Source organism: Leucoraja erinacea, chromosome 7 (genome assembly GCF_028641065.1).
Source record: "Leucoraja erinacea ecotype New England chromosome 7, Leri_hhj_1, whole genome shotgun sequence".
NCBI classification, from domain to species: Eukaryota; Metazoa; Chordata; class Chondrichthyes; order Rajiformes; family Rajidae; genus Leucoraja; species Leucoraja erinaceus.
The window spans coordinates 77,102,310-77,119,186 of record NC_073383.1 but is presented as its reverse complement, the minus strand read 5'-3'; the positions used below and the strand labels follow the sequence as shown (position 1 = coordinate 77,119,186).

The window sequence follows — 16,877 nt, the reverse complement described above, 5'->3', positions numbered from 1 at the left end:
GTGAGTCGTCGGCACCAGAGTCCCCGGTCTCTTCCTGTTGGAGGCCGCTCCTCGTTGCAGCCCCAACGATAACGGAGACCCGACGAGAAAAGGTCGGGTCTCCCGTGCAGGGAGAGATTTAAAAGTTTCCCCCTCCCTCCCACCCCACCCACACCCCCCCACACACACACCCCAACAAAAAATAACAAAAACTACATAAAAACATAGACAGAAAATAATAAAACGCGGACAGGCTGCAGAGGCCGCTGCTGACGAGAGTCACGCCGCCCACCAATATAGGACCTGCTCATGGAGGCTCAGAGTGACAAGATTTGGTCCTCCATAAGGTATGGTCACGGTTAACAATTAGACACCTGGTAGGTATATTTCACTGGTATCACTTCTCGAAATTCTGTTTTGCCATCCAATACAATTAGCCACAAAGAAAAGTAACCACTGGAACACTTAATAAGCAGATGTCAATGATAGTGTCCCATGGTTAATGATAGAAGTGCATCAATTATATTAGCTCGGTTAGAACCATTTAATTGCTAACTATAGTACGTTTCAAATTATCTAGCCAATTCATCATTCAATATACGAGTTCCTCCTTGATCTTTAGAACTTTCACTTTAACCATAAATCTCATGTAAGAGACTTTTTGAAACTCAAGATACAAAGAGGGTCAGTCACATTACCTCAGAGAATTCCAGTAAGCCTATTAGAGGTGACATGCCTTTCATGAACCCACTTTGGCTGAGATTTATTACCTCTATTCTTGCCAGATCCCTTGAATTGCTTTCTTTGTAACAAGCTACTATTTATCTCATTACAGATGCTGATCTCACGAACCAATATCACGTGTTTTTTTATAACTCACTCTGCTAACTTATTAAAATATCAGTCCTTTTTCAGTTATTTTTGTTTTGGAAATTAAAGTTTGAAAACAATCCATCTCATTTACCCACTTTTTAAATGTCAACCTGTTTCCTCTTTAAATTTGGAACCATTCCTTCATTCATACCTAAGTTTTGATTTAAATAAATAAGATGTAAATAAAGAATGTAGTCAATTTATTAAAGGTATATTTTAATAGACCAGCTGAAACCCATGTAGATTTAACACTTAAGTAACTCTAACAAACTCAACACAGCCCTCTTTTATTTCTCTGTTTTAAATGAACCAATCTGCCTTGTTATAAGTACATCCAAAGTCAAACAAACCAATGTATTTTCCCCAAAATAAAAATAATGAAATGTTGAAATTAGTAACTTGCTATTTTTTTTACTCTTGACATGTAATTCAATTTTGCTTTGTACGTTTCATTCTGTTGCTCCATTGGCTAGCCTAGAATGATTGGGGTGGGGGTGGGGGTGGGGAAGAAACAAACATAAAATTAATAGCAATTCATTAGATTTCAGAAATAAGCTAAGGACATTGTAATAAACTGTGTATTAATATAATGGTTAATGATACTGTCAGGGATTGGAAATAAATGCAAAATGTAATGCCTATAATGAAGCATATTAGATTAATGGTTGTGCATTAAATTTGAAATTAATTGAATGTGTAACATTAATAATAGGATAATAAATTGGAGATACATATGGTTTAATGATTGTGATAAATGGATAGACATGCATGAAATTAATAGCACTGTATATAATTAGTATGTGTGCCATGCCTAATCACAATGTGATAATTGGGTGTAAATAAATGAAAATAATAGTTAGTGTGCTTAATCACAATCACAATAATACTTTATTAGCTGAATACGTTTTGCAACAAACAAGGGATTTCATTTGCCAAATCAGTCATACAAATAAAAAGCAACAGAACACACAAAATACATTTTTACATAAAAATCCATAACAGTGACTCCTCCACATTCCTCACTATGATGGAAGGCTCTCCCTCGGTCGGGGCCTTGAGCCCTCCGTTGACGGGATGATCTTGACTCCCGTAGCCGGCGGCGTTTGTGCCGTCTGCATCGGGGCGATCAGCTCCTGCATCGGGAGGATGTCAACTCCCCCACGCCGGCGATCGGACCCCGGGTCAGGGCAGGTCGAGCCTCTGCGTCGTTGGAGCTCACCGACTCGGCCTCTCCCAAGATTGCGAGCTCTTGATGGTAAGTCCGCCGGCCGCGGTTGGAGGATCCCAGGCAAGGGATCAGCGCCGATGTTAAGTCCACGCCGCGTGGTGGTTGGGGCTCAAGTCAGTCCGAGGAGGCCTCCAGCTCCATCGATGGTAAATAAACAGACTGTTGGCGGGGCTGCCAATCGTGTAAGAACATACTTGTAAGCGATTAGTGGTTATAGGTTTGAAGAAGGGTCTCGACCCGAAACGTCACCCATTCCTTCTCTCTAGGGATGCTGAGTTACTCCAGCTATTTGTGTCCTTCTGGTGGTTTTCGAATGATGGATATAATTCTTCTTCTTCTTCTGCTTCTTGCATATGGTGTGCACAGCCTAAAGTTGTAGCACAACTTGTTCTATTTGATCTTATTTGATTGTGCACGCCAGGTTGATTGCATTTGTCGAAACAGGGTGGACCACGTGAAGGTTGCAATCTTCTACCCCGATATAATTCAGAATGGTGATGAATTGGGTATAAATGTGGGGTTTAAATAACATTGAGTAACAGAACATAAGATTACTGATAGAGCAATAAAATAGATAAAGTTGGAGATTTGTAGAGGAATATATTTATGATGCAGATATTAGATTAATAGTGGTACAATAAATTAGGAACATGCAGGTCATTGGCAGTGTATTAAATTGAGTAACAAAGCAGTCCCAGTAAATCTGGATTAGGGAATGGTCAATCTCATCCCTACAAGGCAAAAACATTTGGTGAGCCACTCGTGTGCTGATCTATGTAAAGTATTGCTGGCCATCTCCTGGCTTTATACTATCAGCATTATTTAAATTAACTGAGTCAAGAATTTTTAATGGGTCAGCATCCACCAATTTGCAAGCATAGATGCCTGGCAATACTTACATCACATTGGAAATGCACAAGGTTACAGGATTTTATGGAAATTTCAAAAATTCAAATCTTAACGTTACTATTAAAGGTTGGATGCAAAAGGGAAGGAATCTTGGTGATGTAATAAACTGGAATTATATGCAACATTTAATTGCAATATTGATACTTAATTATAACTGAACTGTTAATTGCAGTAGAACAAATTAATATAATATAAATGCACCATTTAATTCAAGTGTAATCAATTACAAATTAATTGATTATAAATTGTCTATAATGACACTATCATAAATTGGAAATAAATACTGCGGCTAATGACAATACAATGTTCTCCATAATGTTTTTTGACAAAGACCCAACATTTATTTATTTGCCTCTGTACTCTACAATTTGTGATTTGTAATAGAAAAAAAAAATTGCATGTGGTTAAAGTGCACATTGTCAGATTTTAACAAAGGGTATTTTTATACCTTTTGGTTTCACCATGTAGAAATTACAGCATTATTTATACATAGCCCTCCATTTCAGGGCACCATAGTGTTTGGGACACAGCAATGTCATGTAAATGAAAGTAGTCAGGTTTAATATTGTGTTGCATACCCTTTGCATGCAATGACTGCTTGAAATCTGTGACTCATGGACATCACTAGTTGCTTAGTGTCTTATCTGGTAATGCCCTGCCAGGCCTGTATTGCAGCCATCTTTAGCTTATGCTTGTTTTGGGGGCTAGTCCCCTTCAATTTTCCCGTCAGCATATAAAAGGCATGCCCAATTGGGTTCAGATCAGGTGATTGACTTGGCCACTCAAGAATTGACCATTTTTTAGCTTTGAAAGACTTCTTTGTTGCTTTAGCAGTATGTTTCAGATCATTGTCTTGCTGTAGAATGAACTACTGACCAATGAGATTTGAGGCATTTGTTTGAACTTGAGCGGATAGGATGTCTCTTCTCTATATACTTCAGAATTCAATACGCTGCTACCATCAGCAGTTGTATCATCAATGAAGATAATTGAGGCAGTACCTTCAGCAGCCATACATGCCTAGGCCATAACACCCCCAACCCTGTGTTTCACAGAATTGGTGGTATGCTTTGGATCTTGGGCAGTTCCTTCTCTCCTCCGTACTTTGCTCTTGCCATCACTCTGATATGTTAATGTTCGTCTCATCTGTCCACAAGACCGTTTTTCAGACCTGTGATTGTTCTTTTAAGTACTTCTTGGCAAACTGTCACCTGGCCATCCTATTTTTGCAGCTAACCTGTGGTTTGCATCTTGCAGTGTAGTCTCTGTATTTCTGTTCATGAAGCCCTTTGCGGACAGTGGTCATTGACAAATCCACATCCGACTCCTGAAGAGTGTTTCTGATCTGTGAAACAGGTATTTGGTTTTTTTTCTTTATTATAGAGAGAATTCTTCTGTCATCAGCTATGGCCTGCCAGTCCCTTTACGATTAGTGAGCTCATCAGTGCTCTGCTTCTTCTAAATGATGTAAAAATTGTAGATTTTGGTAAGCATAAGGTTTGGCTGATGTCTCTAACAGTTTTATTCTTGTTTCTCACTCATAATGGCTTCTTTGACGTTCATTGGCACAACTTTGGTCCTCATGTTGATAAACAGCAATAAACGTTTCCAAAGGTGATGAAAAGACTGGAGGAACGACTAGGTGCTGAGAGCTCTCTTAGACCTGCATTAAGGTGGTAATTACACACACATGAGCAATTACAAACACCTGTGAAGCCATGTGTCCCAAAAATTATGGTGCCCTGAAATGGGGGGGGGGGGGGGCTATGTATAAACACAGCTGTAATTTCTACATGGTGAAACCAAAATGTATAAAAATGGCCTTTATTAAAATTAGACAATGTGCACTTTAACCATATGTGATTTTTTTTCGATTACACATCTTAAATTGTGGAGTACAGAGGCAAATAAATAAATGATGCGTCTTTGTCCCAAATAATAATTAAAAGGATTAATTGAAGTGGATAACATAAGAAACAGGAGCAGAAGTAGGTCATTCAACAAAATCATTGCAGATCTTCTACCTTAGCTCTATTTTTCTGAACCATCTCTATCTATCCCTTGATCCACAGTCATGATGTTACACAACTTGGAAACAAGCCCCCTTTCAGTCCACCTTGTCTATGCCGACTAACATAGACATTTTCTGCATTTGGGCAATAGCCCTCTAATATTTCTATAATTCCTCTAATAGCCAGGAATTTATCAATCCCAATTTTCAATGGAATCAATGACAATGTTTCCACAGTATTCCAGGTTGGTGACTTCTAAAGACTAATGGGGTTGTCTCCCTGTACGAGCTAATTCAAGAGCTCGAAAAAAAAAATCAAACTCGTGGAAGCACGTAGAATGTACGTAGCGGGAACGTCGGAGCTCGGGACGTCTCTTAGCGGCTCATAACGCTAACGGCAGGTACTCTGGAAACGCGGTAAGCTCAGGAAGACTCGTGAAGATTTTTCAACATGTTGAAAAATGTCCACCAGAGCCCTGAGTACCTATGAGCGGCTATTACCGTAATTCTCTGAGTTCGAATCAGAGGAAACTCGGGAGAACTCTTGAATTAGCTCGTACATGGGGACAGCCCCATTACTATTCTTTGAGTGAAGACATTTTTCCTCATTTCATTTCAGCTATCAACCCCACTCTATGATTTTGTTAGGCTTGAGGTCACCTCTCATAGTGTCATGAAGTCATGCAGTGTAGCGGCACCTAGTGGTGGTTTGGGGAAGTGCAAACCCTCGTCATTTGTCGGCTCGATCACATGACCGTGGGGGTTGTTTTCGCGGGTTTTTCTGTTCAGTCGACAGCGCTCCTCCCAGCAGCATGAGCTATTCTAGAGTTAGCTGACTGGGGACACGTGTACTGAGTTCAATTTTTATTTATTGTTTTGTCAATAAAAAATCATTTAACTCAACCTGCCCGTCTCGCTAAAGTGGTGACCCCGCTGGTCCGAATGTTAATTCGGATCTTTATAATGAATGCCGCCGAAAACCTTGATGCCCAGCTCGCCCAGCAAAACGTGATGGCCCTGAAACTGCCCTTTTCTGCGCGGTACAGCCTCAAGTGTGGTTCACCCACATTGAGGCCCAATTCGAGCTGCTACTTCTATGTCGTTCGAGCGCTCAGTCAGGAGATTGCCACCCGATTGCTGCCTTACCTGCAAAATCTGCCCGCGTTCGTCAAGTATGAGGGTCACAAGGCACTGCTGCTCCGCACTTTTGGGCTCTGATGCAGCGATCGCGCGGCCCGCCTGTTGCACATGGACGGCCTTGGCGATCGTAAGCCCTCCGAGCTGATGAGCGAGATGCTCGCTCTTATGGATGGCAATCAGCCCTGCCTGCTGTTCGAGCAGGCCTTCCTCGAGCAGATACCCGACGGCATCCACCTGCTCCTCGCTGAGTCAGATTTCGCTGACCCCCTGCAGCTCGCTGAACAGGCCGACGAGCTGTGGCTTGCCAAGCCGCAAGACGGTGTATCCATCAGCCTGGTGTCCGCGCCTTCGCACCAGCAGCCTCGCTGGGCCGGCCAGCCCTCCGCTGCTATCGCCGCACCACAGTTGACTGCCGGAGATCGCAGTAAGCGCCAGTGGTGCTATTACCACCAACACTGGGGTGCAAAGGCCTGCCGATGCACGCCCCCTGCTCGTTTTCAGGAAATTCCTTGGCCGATCGCCAGATCGCGGTCGGCCAGAACCATTGCCTCTACGTTCGGAATAGCCATTCCGGACTTCGCATCTGGAGAATACCGAGGCTGTGCTGAGCATCCTTCTTCCGTCTGGACCCGATACTCGTGCTTGTAAGCAAGGCCCCGCCCTGACCGCCGTCACCGGCAATCCCATCCGCACTTACGGCACTCAGACCCTTTCCCTCATCCTCAACTCCCACCATTACTCGTGGGCCTTCACTATTGCGGACGTTTCCCAGCCGTTACAGGGCACCGATTTTCTGAGGGCGTTTTCTTTAATGGTAGACGTGCGGGGCCGGTGCCTCGTGCCTCCGGAGTCCCCTCGGCCCGTGCCCCCAAGGTTTCCTCCAACCGGAACCTGGGATGTGACAGATGGGGGCGGGGCATAGGCCCCCATATTAGCTGAATTCCTGGATCTCCTGACCCCTCGCTTTCACGCAGCCGCCCTTAAGCATGGGATGGTCCATCATATTCCTACTGCCAATCCCCCACTGCATGCACGGGTGCACAGGCTTCCGCCCGACAAGCTGTGGCTTGCTAAGGAGTTACAACAAATGGAGGACATGCGGATTAGGCAGCGCTCCGACAGCCCGTAGGCGTCCCCATTACATATGGTTCCCAAATCATCTGGGGGGTGGAGACCATGTGGGGATTACTGCCACCTGAACGCTGTCACGACCGCTGATCGCTATCCCGTCCCACACATTCAGGACTTCATGACCCACCTGGATGGTGCTACTTTGTGTTCCAAGGTGGATCTGGTCCACGGCTACCACCAGATTCCCGTCCATCCTGATGATGTGCCCAAAACCGGCATCATCACCCCGTTCGACCTATTTGAGTAGCTGCGGATGACGTTCGCGTTGAAGAACACTGCACAGGCTTTCCACCGGTTGATGGATATGGTGGGTCGGGGGTTGGAGTTCGTGTTCGTGTACCTGGATGACATTCTGGTCGCCAGCCAAGAGCACTGCTTACATTCAGCGTCTGGCTGCTGCTCAACCCCGCCAAATGTCAGTTTGGACTCCAGTTTATTTCCTTTCTGGGACACCATGTCACAGGGATCTGTTCGTCTTCCCGCTAAAGTGGAAGCGATTCAGCAGTTTCCTCGGCCACTCACCATCAAGGGGCTGCAGGAGTTCATCGCCATGGTGAATTTCTACCATCGTTTCATGCCGGCGGCGGCCCGGATCATGCGGCCTTTGTTCCAGTGCCTGGCCGGTAAGCCACGAGACCTAGTATGGGACGCCGAGACCGCGGCTGCTTTTGCCGGTGCGAAGGAGGTGCTGGCCAAGGCCACCATGCTGATGCACCCGCGGGCTGCTGTTCCCACTGCCCTCATGGTGGATGTCTCGGATATGGCTGTCGGAGGGGTCCTGGAGCTGTTCACTGATGGTCGCTGGCAGCCGCTTGCATTTTTCAACCGACACCTGCACCCGCCGGAGCGGAGATTCAGCGCTTTTGATCGGGAGCTCCTGGCACTTTATTTGGCGGTCCGTCATTTTTGCTATTTCCTCGAGGGCAGGCCTTTCACGGCGTTCACGGACCACAGGCCCCTAATGTTTGCTTTTACAAAGGTGTCTGACCCCAGGTCAGCTTGGCAACAGCGGCACCTGCCGTTCGTGTCTGAGTACACCACCGATGTCCAGCACGTGGCAGGCAAGCTGAATCTGGCCACGGACACTTTGTCTCACCCTGTATTCCCGGCCGTGTTGTCCGTGGACCCAGGCATGGACTATTTGGGGCTGGCTGCAGCGCAACGTGAGGGTGGTGAGAGGGACGCTTAGTATTGGCCGATGTCCCGTTGGATTGCAACCTTGTCGTGGTCGGGGGAGCTTGTGTGTCTCAGTAACCCCTAGAGCTATGCCAGCGGGAGATTCGTCTCCTGTTAGAGTCTCCCATTCTGGACAGGTCGAAAGGTAGAGGCGAGACGAAGAGCGATCTACTAGGTCCTCCAGGTTGGAGGTTGAGCACAGGGCTAACAACCCTGTCTCGTAAAACAAATATATTACAGAAACAGCAACTGAAGGAATCAACACTACTGAGTGGAGGACCTTCGTTGCTGCCCTACATGCCAGGAGGCATAATAGGCAGTAAGTAATTAAGTAAGTAAGATGTCCCGTTTGGTCCGGCAGGTGTGTCAGTCCTCTGCAACGTTTCCACCGGGAGGCCACACCCCATCGTCCCCGTGGGTTGGTGGCAGAGTGTCCAATGCGGTCCATCGTCTGGCCTATCCTTCCATCCGGGCGACTTCTGCGTTGGTGGTGGACAAGTTTATCTGGCAGGGGCTTTTGTAAACAGGTTGTGGCCTGGGCTAGCACCTGCATTCCGTCAGACGTCAAAGGTCCAACGGCACTGTGCGAGCGCCGCTACAGGATTTTGTGGTTCTCCCTAGTAGGTTTGAGCACATACATGTCGATTTGGTGGGTCCGCTACCGACGTCTCGCGGTGCTACGCACCTGCTCACCATGGTGCATCACTTCACAAGGTGGCCAGAGGCCGTTCCACTCTCTGACACCTCCGCCGCATCTTGTGCTAGGGCCCTCACGGCCCACTGGATAGTTCATTTTGGTGTGCCTGCGCGTATCTCCGCCAACCATGGTGCCCAGTTTACTTTGTCTTTGTGGTCGGCTCTGGCACAGCTGTATGGGACGTAGCTGCATCACACCACCGCCTATCACCCTCAGCCCATGGGTTGGTGGAGCGTTTCCATCGACGTTTGAAGTCGGCGCTAAAGGCGCGGCTTACGGGCCCGGACTAGGTGGACCAGTTGCTTTGGGTGCTGCAGGGGATCCGTACGGCCCCGAAGGCAGATTTGGACACATCGTCCACCGAGCTCATGTACGGCTCCCCGCTGTGGGTGCCTGGGGATTTCCTTCCTGCGGGTCGGGGGCTGCAGGAGCCCACTTCGTCTGTGTTGGCGAACCTCCGGGAGAAAGTGGGCGGCCTGGCTCCTATTCCGACCTCTCGACATGGGGTTGCTCCAGTATATGTTCCGCCCGAGCTTAAGGACTGCCTGTTTGTTTTTATCTTCAGGGACTCGCACCGGACTTCTCTGCAGCGGATTTATGAGGGTTCTTCCCGGGTGTTGCGCCCTAGCGTCGCGACTTTTCTTTTGGATGTCAGGGGTCGGGAGGAAATTTTGTGGCTCGCCTCAAACCCGCCCACCTGGATATCGATAGCCCAGTGGTGGTGGCTCAACCCCAGTGTAGAGGTCGTCCGCTGGCCGTTACTGTTGCACCTGTTGTGCCTGTTTCCCCTGTGATTTTGCCGCCTGCTGGATCTGTTCCGCCAGTTCTTCCTGTACTGCTGGTTGTGCCTGATCCTCTGGTCTCCACTCGGTCTGGGCGCCTCATTCATTCATTCCTGTTCCTTACTATTTTGTTTCCATTGGTGACTTTGTATCAGAACCAACCAGCGTGACGTGTGGAGTCCCGCAAGGTTCGATCTTAGGGCCCTCTTTATTCAACATCTACATGCTCCCACTAGGGCAAATCATGCGAAATAATAATATTGACTACCACTTCTATGCCGATGACACTCAAATCTATGTAGCGCTATCACCAAATGACTATCGCCCCATAGATCTGCTGTGCCAGTGCATTGAGCAAGTCAAAGTCTGGATGTGCCAGAATTTTCTCCAACTAAATAACGACAAAACGGAGATAATTGTTTTTGATGCTAAAAAAGAAAGGCTTAGAGTAACCCAACACCTACACTCTCTGACCCTGAAAACGTCAAACAAAGCCAGAAATCTTGGGGTCATTATGGATTCAGATTTAAATTTCGAGTCACATCAAATCAGTAACAAAATCGGCCTATTATCACCTCTAAAACGTAGCAAGATTAAGAGGACTCATGTCAGCTCAAGACTTAGAAAAACTTGTACATGCCTTTATTAATAGCAGGCTAGATTATTGTAACGGTCTCCTTGCAGGTCTTCCTAAAAAAACTGTCAGGCAGCTACAGCTTGTTCAGAACGCTGTTGCTAGGGTTCTAACAAAGACCAAAAAATTTGAACACATTACACCAATTCTTAAATCCTTACATTGGCTCCCTGTATGTCAGAGAATTGATTTTAAAATCCTGCTGCTCATCTATAAATCACTACATGGTTTAGGACCAAAGTATATCACTGACATGCTTCCATTATATAAGCCTTCTAGACCGCTAAGATCTTCTGAAACCAATCTGTTGGTGATTCCCAGAGTAAATACAAAACATGGGAAAGCAGGATTTAGTTACTATGCAACAAATAGCTGGAATAAACTTCCTGAAGAAGATAGATAGATATAGATATAGATATGCCATTTATTGTCACTATACATGTACAATGAAATTAAAAGCAGCTCGTACTCAGTGCATACATATAATTTAGTACAAAAAACAAGAAACAGTAAACAAAAACAAAAGGGGGGGGGACAATAGGTGCACAATTCTGCGGCGCTATATACATATCTATAAAGGCAAAATGGTGAAGGAGATGTTTAAAGATTATATTAAATATTAAAAATGTTTTTAAAAAAAAAATGTTAAAAGTTACAGTTACAATACACATTACAGTTCCAAATTTCATTACGTGGATATAATAGATGGAAGTCTGGGTGTTAGGCTGTGAAGTCAGTGCATGTGTGAATTAAGAGTAGTTATAATTTTCGGAAAAAAACTATTCCTGAGTCTATTTGTCCTAGATTTGATGCACCTATAGCGCCTTCCAGAGCAGCAGGTCGAACAGTCCAAACGCAGGATGGGAGCTGTCCTTGATGATATTCTTTGCCCTGCTAAGGCAGCGGGAGGTGTAAATATCCATCAGGGAGGGGAGAGGGCAACCAATGATCTTCTGTGCTGTCCTAGTTACCCTCTGAAGCCTCTCCCTGTCTGCCATGGTGCAGCTGCCGTACCATGCTGTAATGCAGTATGTCAGCAGGCTCTCGATGGACGAGCGTAGAAGGTCAGCAGCAGGTTAGAGTCCAGGTTGTGCTTCCTGAGGACACTCAGGAAGTGCAGCCGCTGCTGAGCCTTCTTGATGACCGCTGTCGTGTTGTCTGTCCAGGAGATATCAGCAGAGATAAGGACGCCGAGAAACCGGAAGGTGTTGACCCTCTCCACACACTCGCCGTTGATATGTAGGGGGACTAAGTCGGTGCTGTGCCTCCTGAAGTCGACAATGAGCTCTTTTGTTTTCCTGGTGTTCAGAGCCAGATTGTTTTCTGAGCACCAGGTTGTCAACTTCAGAATTTAAGACTTGCCTCAACTTTGACCACTTTTAAAACAAGACTGAAAACTTTTATGTTTACTTTAGCTTTCAGCTAAATCTTAACTACATTGCACTTTTAACTTTTGCACTTTTTATAATGCATTTTTAATTTTGCTTTTCTTTTCTTTTAGTTCTATTTTATTTCATTTTATTATTTCATTTTATTGTATGACATGTTTTTATGTGAAGCACTTTTGAGTCTGCCTCGTGTATGAAATGTGCTATATAAATAAAGTTGCCTTGCCTTGCCTTGCCTCACCACGGGTTCTGGGGGGGGGGGGGGTCCTGTTGCGGCACCTAGTGGGGGTTTGGGGAAGTGCAAACCCTCGTCATTGGTCGGCTCGATCATGTGACCATGGGGGTTGTTTTCGTGGACTTTTCTGTTCAGTCGATAGCACTGCTCCCAGCAGCAGGAGCTATTCTAGCTGACCGGGCAAGAGTGTACTGAGTTCAATTTTCGTTTTTTTGTTTGTCAATAATAAAAAAATAATTTAACTCAACTTACCTGTCTCACTAAAACAGCATGGAATTAGGCCCTTTGACTCAATTTGGCCATGCTGACCAAGATGCCCATCTAAGATAGTCCCATTTGCCTGCCCATTTTCCACTGGAGTGGATAAGCTAACATTTTTCTACTCCTTCTGCCATGATGCTGCCACTCACTTGTCCGTATCTTCTTGAAGCCCTTTTTTCATCACAATACTACTCTCACTTCTACTTAATCAGAGAACATTAGAATTTGTTCTATTCATACACCTTCTTTACTACATGTTGACAAATTCTTCATGCATATTTGCATATTACCAGTTCCATGAGATTTAACCTTGATCACCAATCTCCTGTGTGTGCCTTTCTTGAAAGCCTTCTAAAAATCCAAATGTACCATATCCACCGATTCCCCCTCACCTGGCGCAGCTGTAGAGTTGCTGCCTTACAGCGCCAGAGGCCCATGATTGATCCTGACTATGGGTGCTGTCTGTACAGAGTTTGTACATTTGTCCTGTGATCGCATGGGTTTTTTTCAGTATACTCGGGTTTCCTCTCACACTCCAAAAACGTGCAGGTTTGTAGATTAATTTGCTTCGGTAAACATTATAAATTATTCCCAGTGTGTAGGATAGTGCTAGTGCATAGGGATTGCTGGCCGGCTCAGACTTGTTTGGCCGAAGGACATGTTTCCGCGCAGAATCTCTAAACTAAATTTAAACCTACTCTACTGCATACATTCCCATAATTCCACAATGACTGTTCAAGCATATTATTAATTTCTTGTTGATATAGTGTTGATATCATATTCTTTATTATAGATTCAAATATTTTCACAACTAACAATCTAAGGTTAAGTGGTCAGTACTTTCCTGTTTTATCTCTCTCCCCTTTCGTAATTAATGGGGCCGTACTCTATTTGCTATCCTGCAATCTGCAGGAACGAATGTACAATCCAATAAATGTTGGAAGAAGATAACCGGAGTATGTACTATCTCCATAACAGCTCTTTCAAAGTTGTGGGATGTACAGTATATCATCTAGACCTTGAAATTTATCAATTTTGGGGCTCATTAGCTTTTAATCAGATTTCAGGCTCATTAACCTACGGTGACCCTCTGTTCGATATACATCGTTGATTGTATTATATTAAGGAGTGAAGTTAAAGTTAAATTGTAATATATCAAGTAACATTTCCTCTATTTCCTCGTGAAAAAAGTAAAAATGTTGACAAAAGGAACAGTTTGATTAAGCTTTATGCTTGTGGTTCTAGTGCATTCTATGAATCTATTGCTTTTGAATTTAACAACTGGATTCTTCCAAGTGAAATCCCAAGTGTTTCCAGCTGGGAGCAGCCTTTCACCATTTCTGCACTAGAATTCAAGACAGAAATCAAGCCAGAGGTAATGAACCTCTAATGATGCCAGCTTCACCTTTCATAAATGTCTTAACAGTAATTTTGCACTGGATATATGAATGATGGGTATCCAGCATGCAGTGCATTTCTTTCTTTCTCTCTCAACTAAATATTTGAAAACTTTCTTACAAGAACATAGTTTTACCCAAACTTCCAAAAATGAGAAATATGTTAATTTAAATTAATGATATAAATGAGTGATTTTAAATCTGTCATTCTTTGTATAATTAGAGTGAGCCCAAGTGATATTGCCCATTTTTCATCATTGGGATGATTTAAATGTATTCATGTGTTTTAATCATTCCTTTAACGATAATTTGAAAAGTTACAAAACTTGAGCATATCTTTCACCTAGTGGCTTAATTGGCGGCGCGACTCACCCGTTGCAGCGGCCCCTACAGCCTGTCTGTCTTTTTTTTATTTTTTGTCTAGTTAAATGTAGCGTTGGTTAGAAACATACTGAAATTAAGGTGCAGGAGTAGGCCATTCGGACCTTCGAGCCTGCACCGCCATTCAATATGATCATGGCGGATCATCCAACTCAGTATCCTGTACCTGCCTTCTCTCCATACTCCCACCTGATCCCCTTAGCCACAAGGGCCACATCTAACTCCCTCTTAAATATAGCCAATGAACTGGCCTCAACTACCCTCTGTGGCAGAGAGTTCCAGAGATTCACCACTCTCTGTGTGAAAAAAGTTCTTTCATCTCGGTTTTAAAGGATTTCCCCCTTATCCTTAAGCTGTGACCCCTTGTCCTGGACTTCCCTAACATCGGGAACAATCTTCCTGCATCTAGCCTGTCCAACCCCTTAAGAATTCTGTAACTTTCTATAAGATCTCCTCTCAATCTCCTAAATTCTAGAGGTTATAAACCAAGTCTATCCAGTCTTTCTTCATAAGACAGTCCTGACATCCCAGGAATCAGTCTGGTGAACCGTCTCTGCCCTCCCTCTATGGCAATAATGTCCTTCCTCAGATTTGGAGACCAAAACTGCACGCAATACTCCAGGTGTGGTCTCACCAAGACCCTGTACAACTGCAGTAGAACCTCCCTGCTCCTATACTCAAATCCTCTTGCTATGAAAGCTAACATACCATTTGCTTTCTTTACTGCCTGCTGCACCTGCATGCCTACCTTCAATGACTGGTGTACCATGACACCCAGGTCTCGCTGCATCTCCCCCTTTCCCAATCGGCCACCATTTAGATAATATGTGTTGGTGTTTTTTAATACTGGTTTTAAATGTGTATATGTGGGGGGCGGAGGGGGAAACTGTTTAAAATCTCTTCCCTGTCCGGGAGACCCGACCTTTTCCCTGTCGGGTCTCCGTTGTCGTTGGGGCCTAGCACCGTGGAGCGGCCTCCAACCTGAACGACCCGGGGGCTCGGGAGACTACTCACCATCGTGGGGCTGGCCGGCCTCGGAGCGTGGTGAGTGGTGGTGACTCGCTGCTGCGACTCGACTCCTGGGGCTCGGAGGCTCCAGCAACGCAGCCGCAGGTCCGGTGGACTGGGACATCGGGAACTCGCGGGTCCGGGTGGAGAGACCGCTTCCCGGAGCTCCCGCAACGCGACTTCTCCAGCCCGTGTCGCGGGGTTGGAACGACCCGGAGCGGGAGCGTACATCGCCCGGTGCGGCTTCATGGCCGTGGGACATTACAACGCCCGCCGGGGCTCCAACATTGTGACTTTTAGACCGGGAGCGGGGCCGTAAATTGCCCGGCACGGCCTAAAATGGCCGTGGGACTTATCATCGCCCGCCTGGGGCTTGGACATCGGGAGAGAAATGGAAAACAGGGGAGAGAAAAGGCTTTGCCTTTTTGTGTGAATTAAATTGTGTGTATGTCTGTAGGAAATTGTCTTTGTTTGGATGGCTGTGGAAATGGAATTTCGTTTGAGCCTCACTGAGGCTCAAATGACAATAAATATTGTATTGTATTGTATTGTGTTTACTGCTAAATGCCAACTGGCACCAACAAATAACATTTCTGAAATTTAACAAAGACTCAAAAAAAACATAGGTTACAGAAAATAATCCACCATTTCATCAGGTTATGTTCACATAGCATGCAATAGTTATATACGGAGCTGTCAGCACTATATCATATAATGTTACTAGTTTCATTTGGTACATAGGGACTTCGACATAATTACCTTATCTCAAATTCAAAGTTTGAGAACATCAATACTTTCTACTTGTATATCTCCAAAAACTATTACAGTGTCAGGTCTCCAATCTTCTAACCGATGTGGGTAGTCCAGGATGTGTCTACCATTCACAGACACCTAAATAAAGAGTGTTCAAAATATACCTTAGTTCTTAAAAACCAAACCAGTAATCATCGCTTCATCAGCTTCAGAATCAGAATCAGAATCAGAATCACACTTTATTCACCAAGTATGTTTTGCAACATACAAGGGATTTCATTGGCCAGGTCAGATGTATAATTAAAAGTAACAGAACACTCAAAAACACATTTTAACATGAACATCCACCACAGTGACTCCTACACATTCCTCACTGTGATGGAAGGCAAAATAAAGTTCAAGTCCTTCCCTTAGTTCTTCCTCGGTCTTGGGCCTCGAGTAATTAGACCAATTTGAAAGAAATTCTATGCACAAATAAGACAGTAAAATAATTGTTGCCAGATTTGATAACTGGTGATTATTTCCAAATCAAAAATGCCCATTTGTTAAATAGCGTGGGCTCTTCCATGCTTGATTCACCTTAGCAGGATAATGACTGTTTGACTGGCCATGAACCAAATGGTGTTTTTGGAGAAACCTATCACCTCTGTTGCTTACTCGCATGAAAACTAGAAAAAACAGCTTTACACCAAACTATTTTCTTCCACTGTACTTATCCTAGAAACGTAACGACCGGTAGGCGGCGCGGCTCTGGCCAGCAGCGGCTCCTGCAGCCTGTCCGCTTTTTTTTTTTTTTTTTTCTGTGTTTTTAGGTAGTTTTTGTTATTTTATGTTGGGGTGTGTGTGTGGGGGGTTGGGGGCGGGGTGGGGGAAACTTTTTGAATCTCTCCCTGC

The 16,877-nt window shown here is 44.9% G+C and overlaps 1 protein-coding gene across 1 annotated transcript in view; it reads right to left on the bottom strand.

Moving 5' to 3' along the window:
• Positions 1-1,043: 1,043 nt before the first annotated feature.
• Positions 1,044-16,877, bottom strand: part of LOC129699121 (galectin-8-like) — a 29,616-nt gene continuing 13,782 nt past the window's right edge. Inside the window, exons 4-5 of the mRNA XM_055638791.1 lie at positions 15,990-16,121; positions 1,044-1,326 (exon numbers count right to left, since the gene is read on the bottom strand). Of these exons, the coding sequence (XP_055494766.1) occupies positions 16,002-16,121 (120 nt within the window). The 3' untranslated portion in view covers positions 1,044-1,326; positions 15,990-16,001. The remainder of the gene's footprint in view (positions 1,327-15,989; positions 16,122-16,877) is intronic.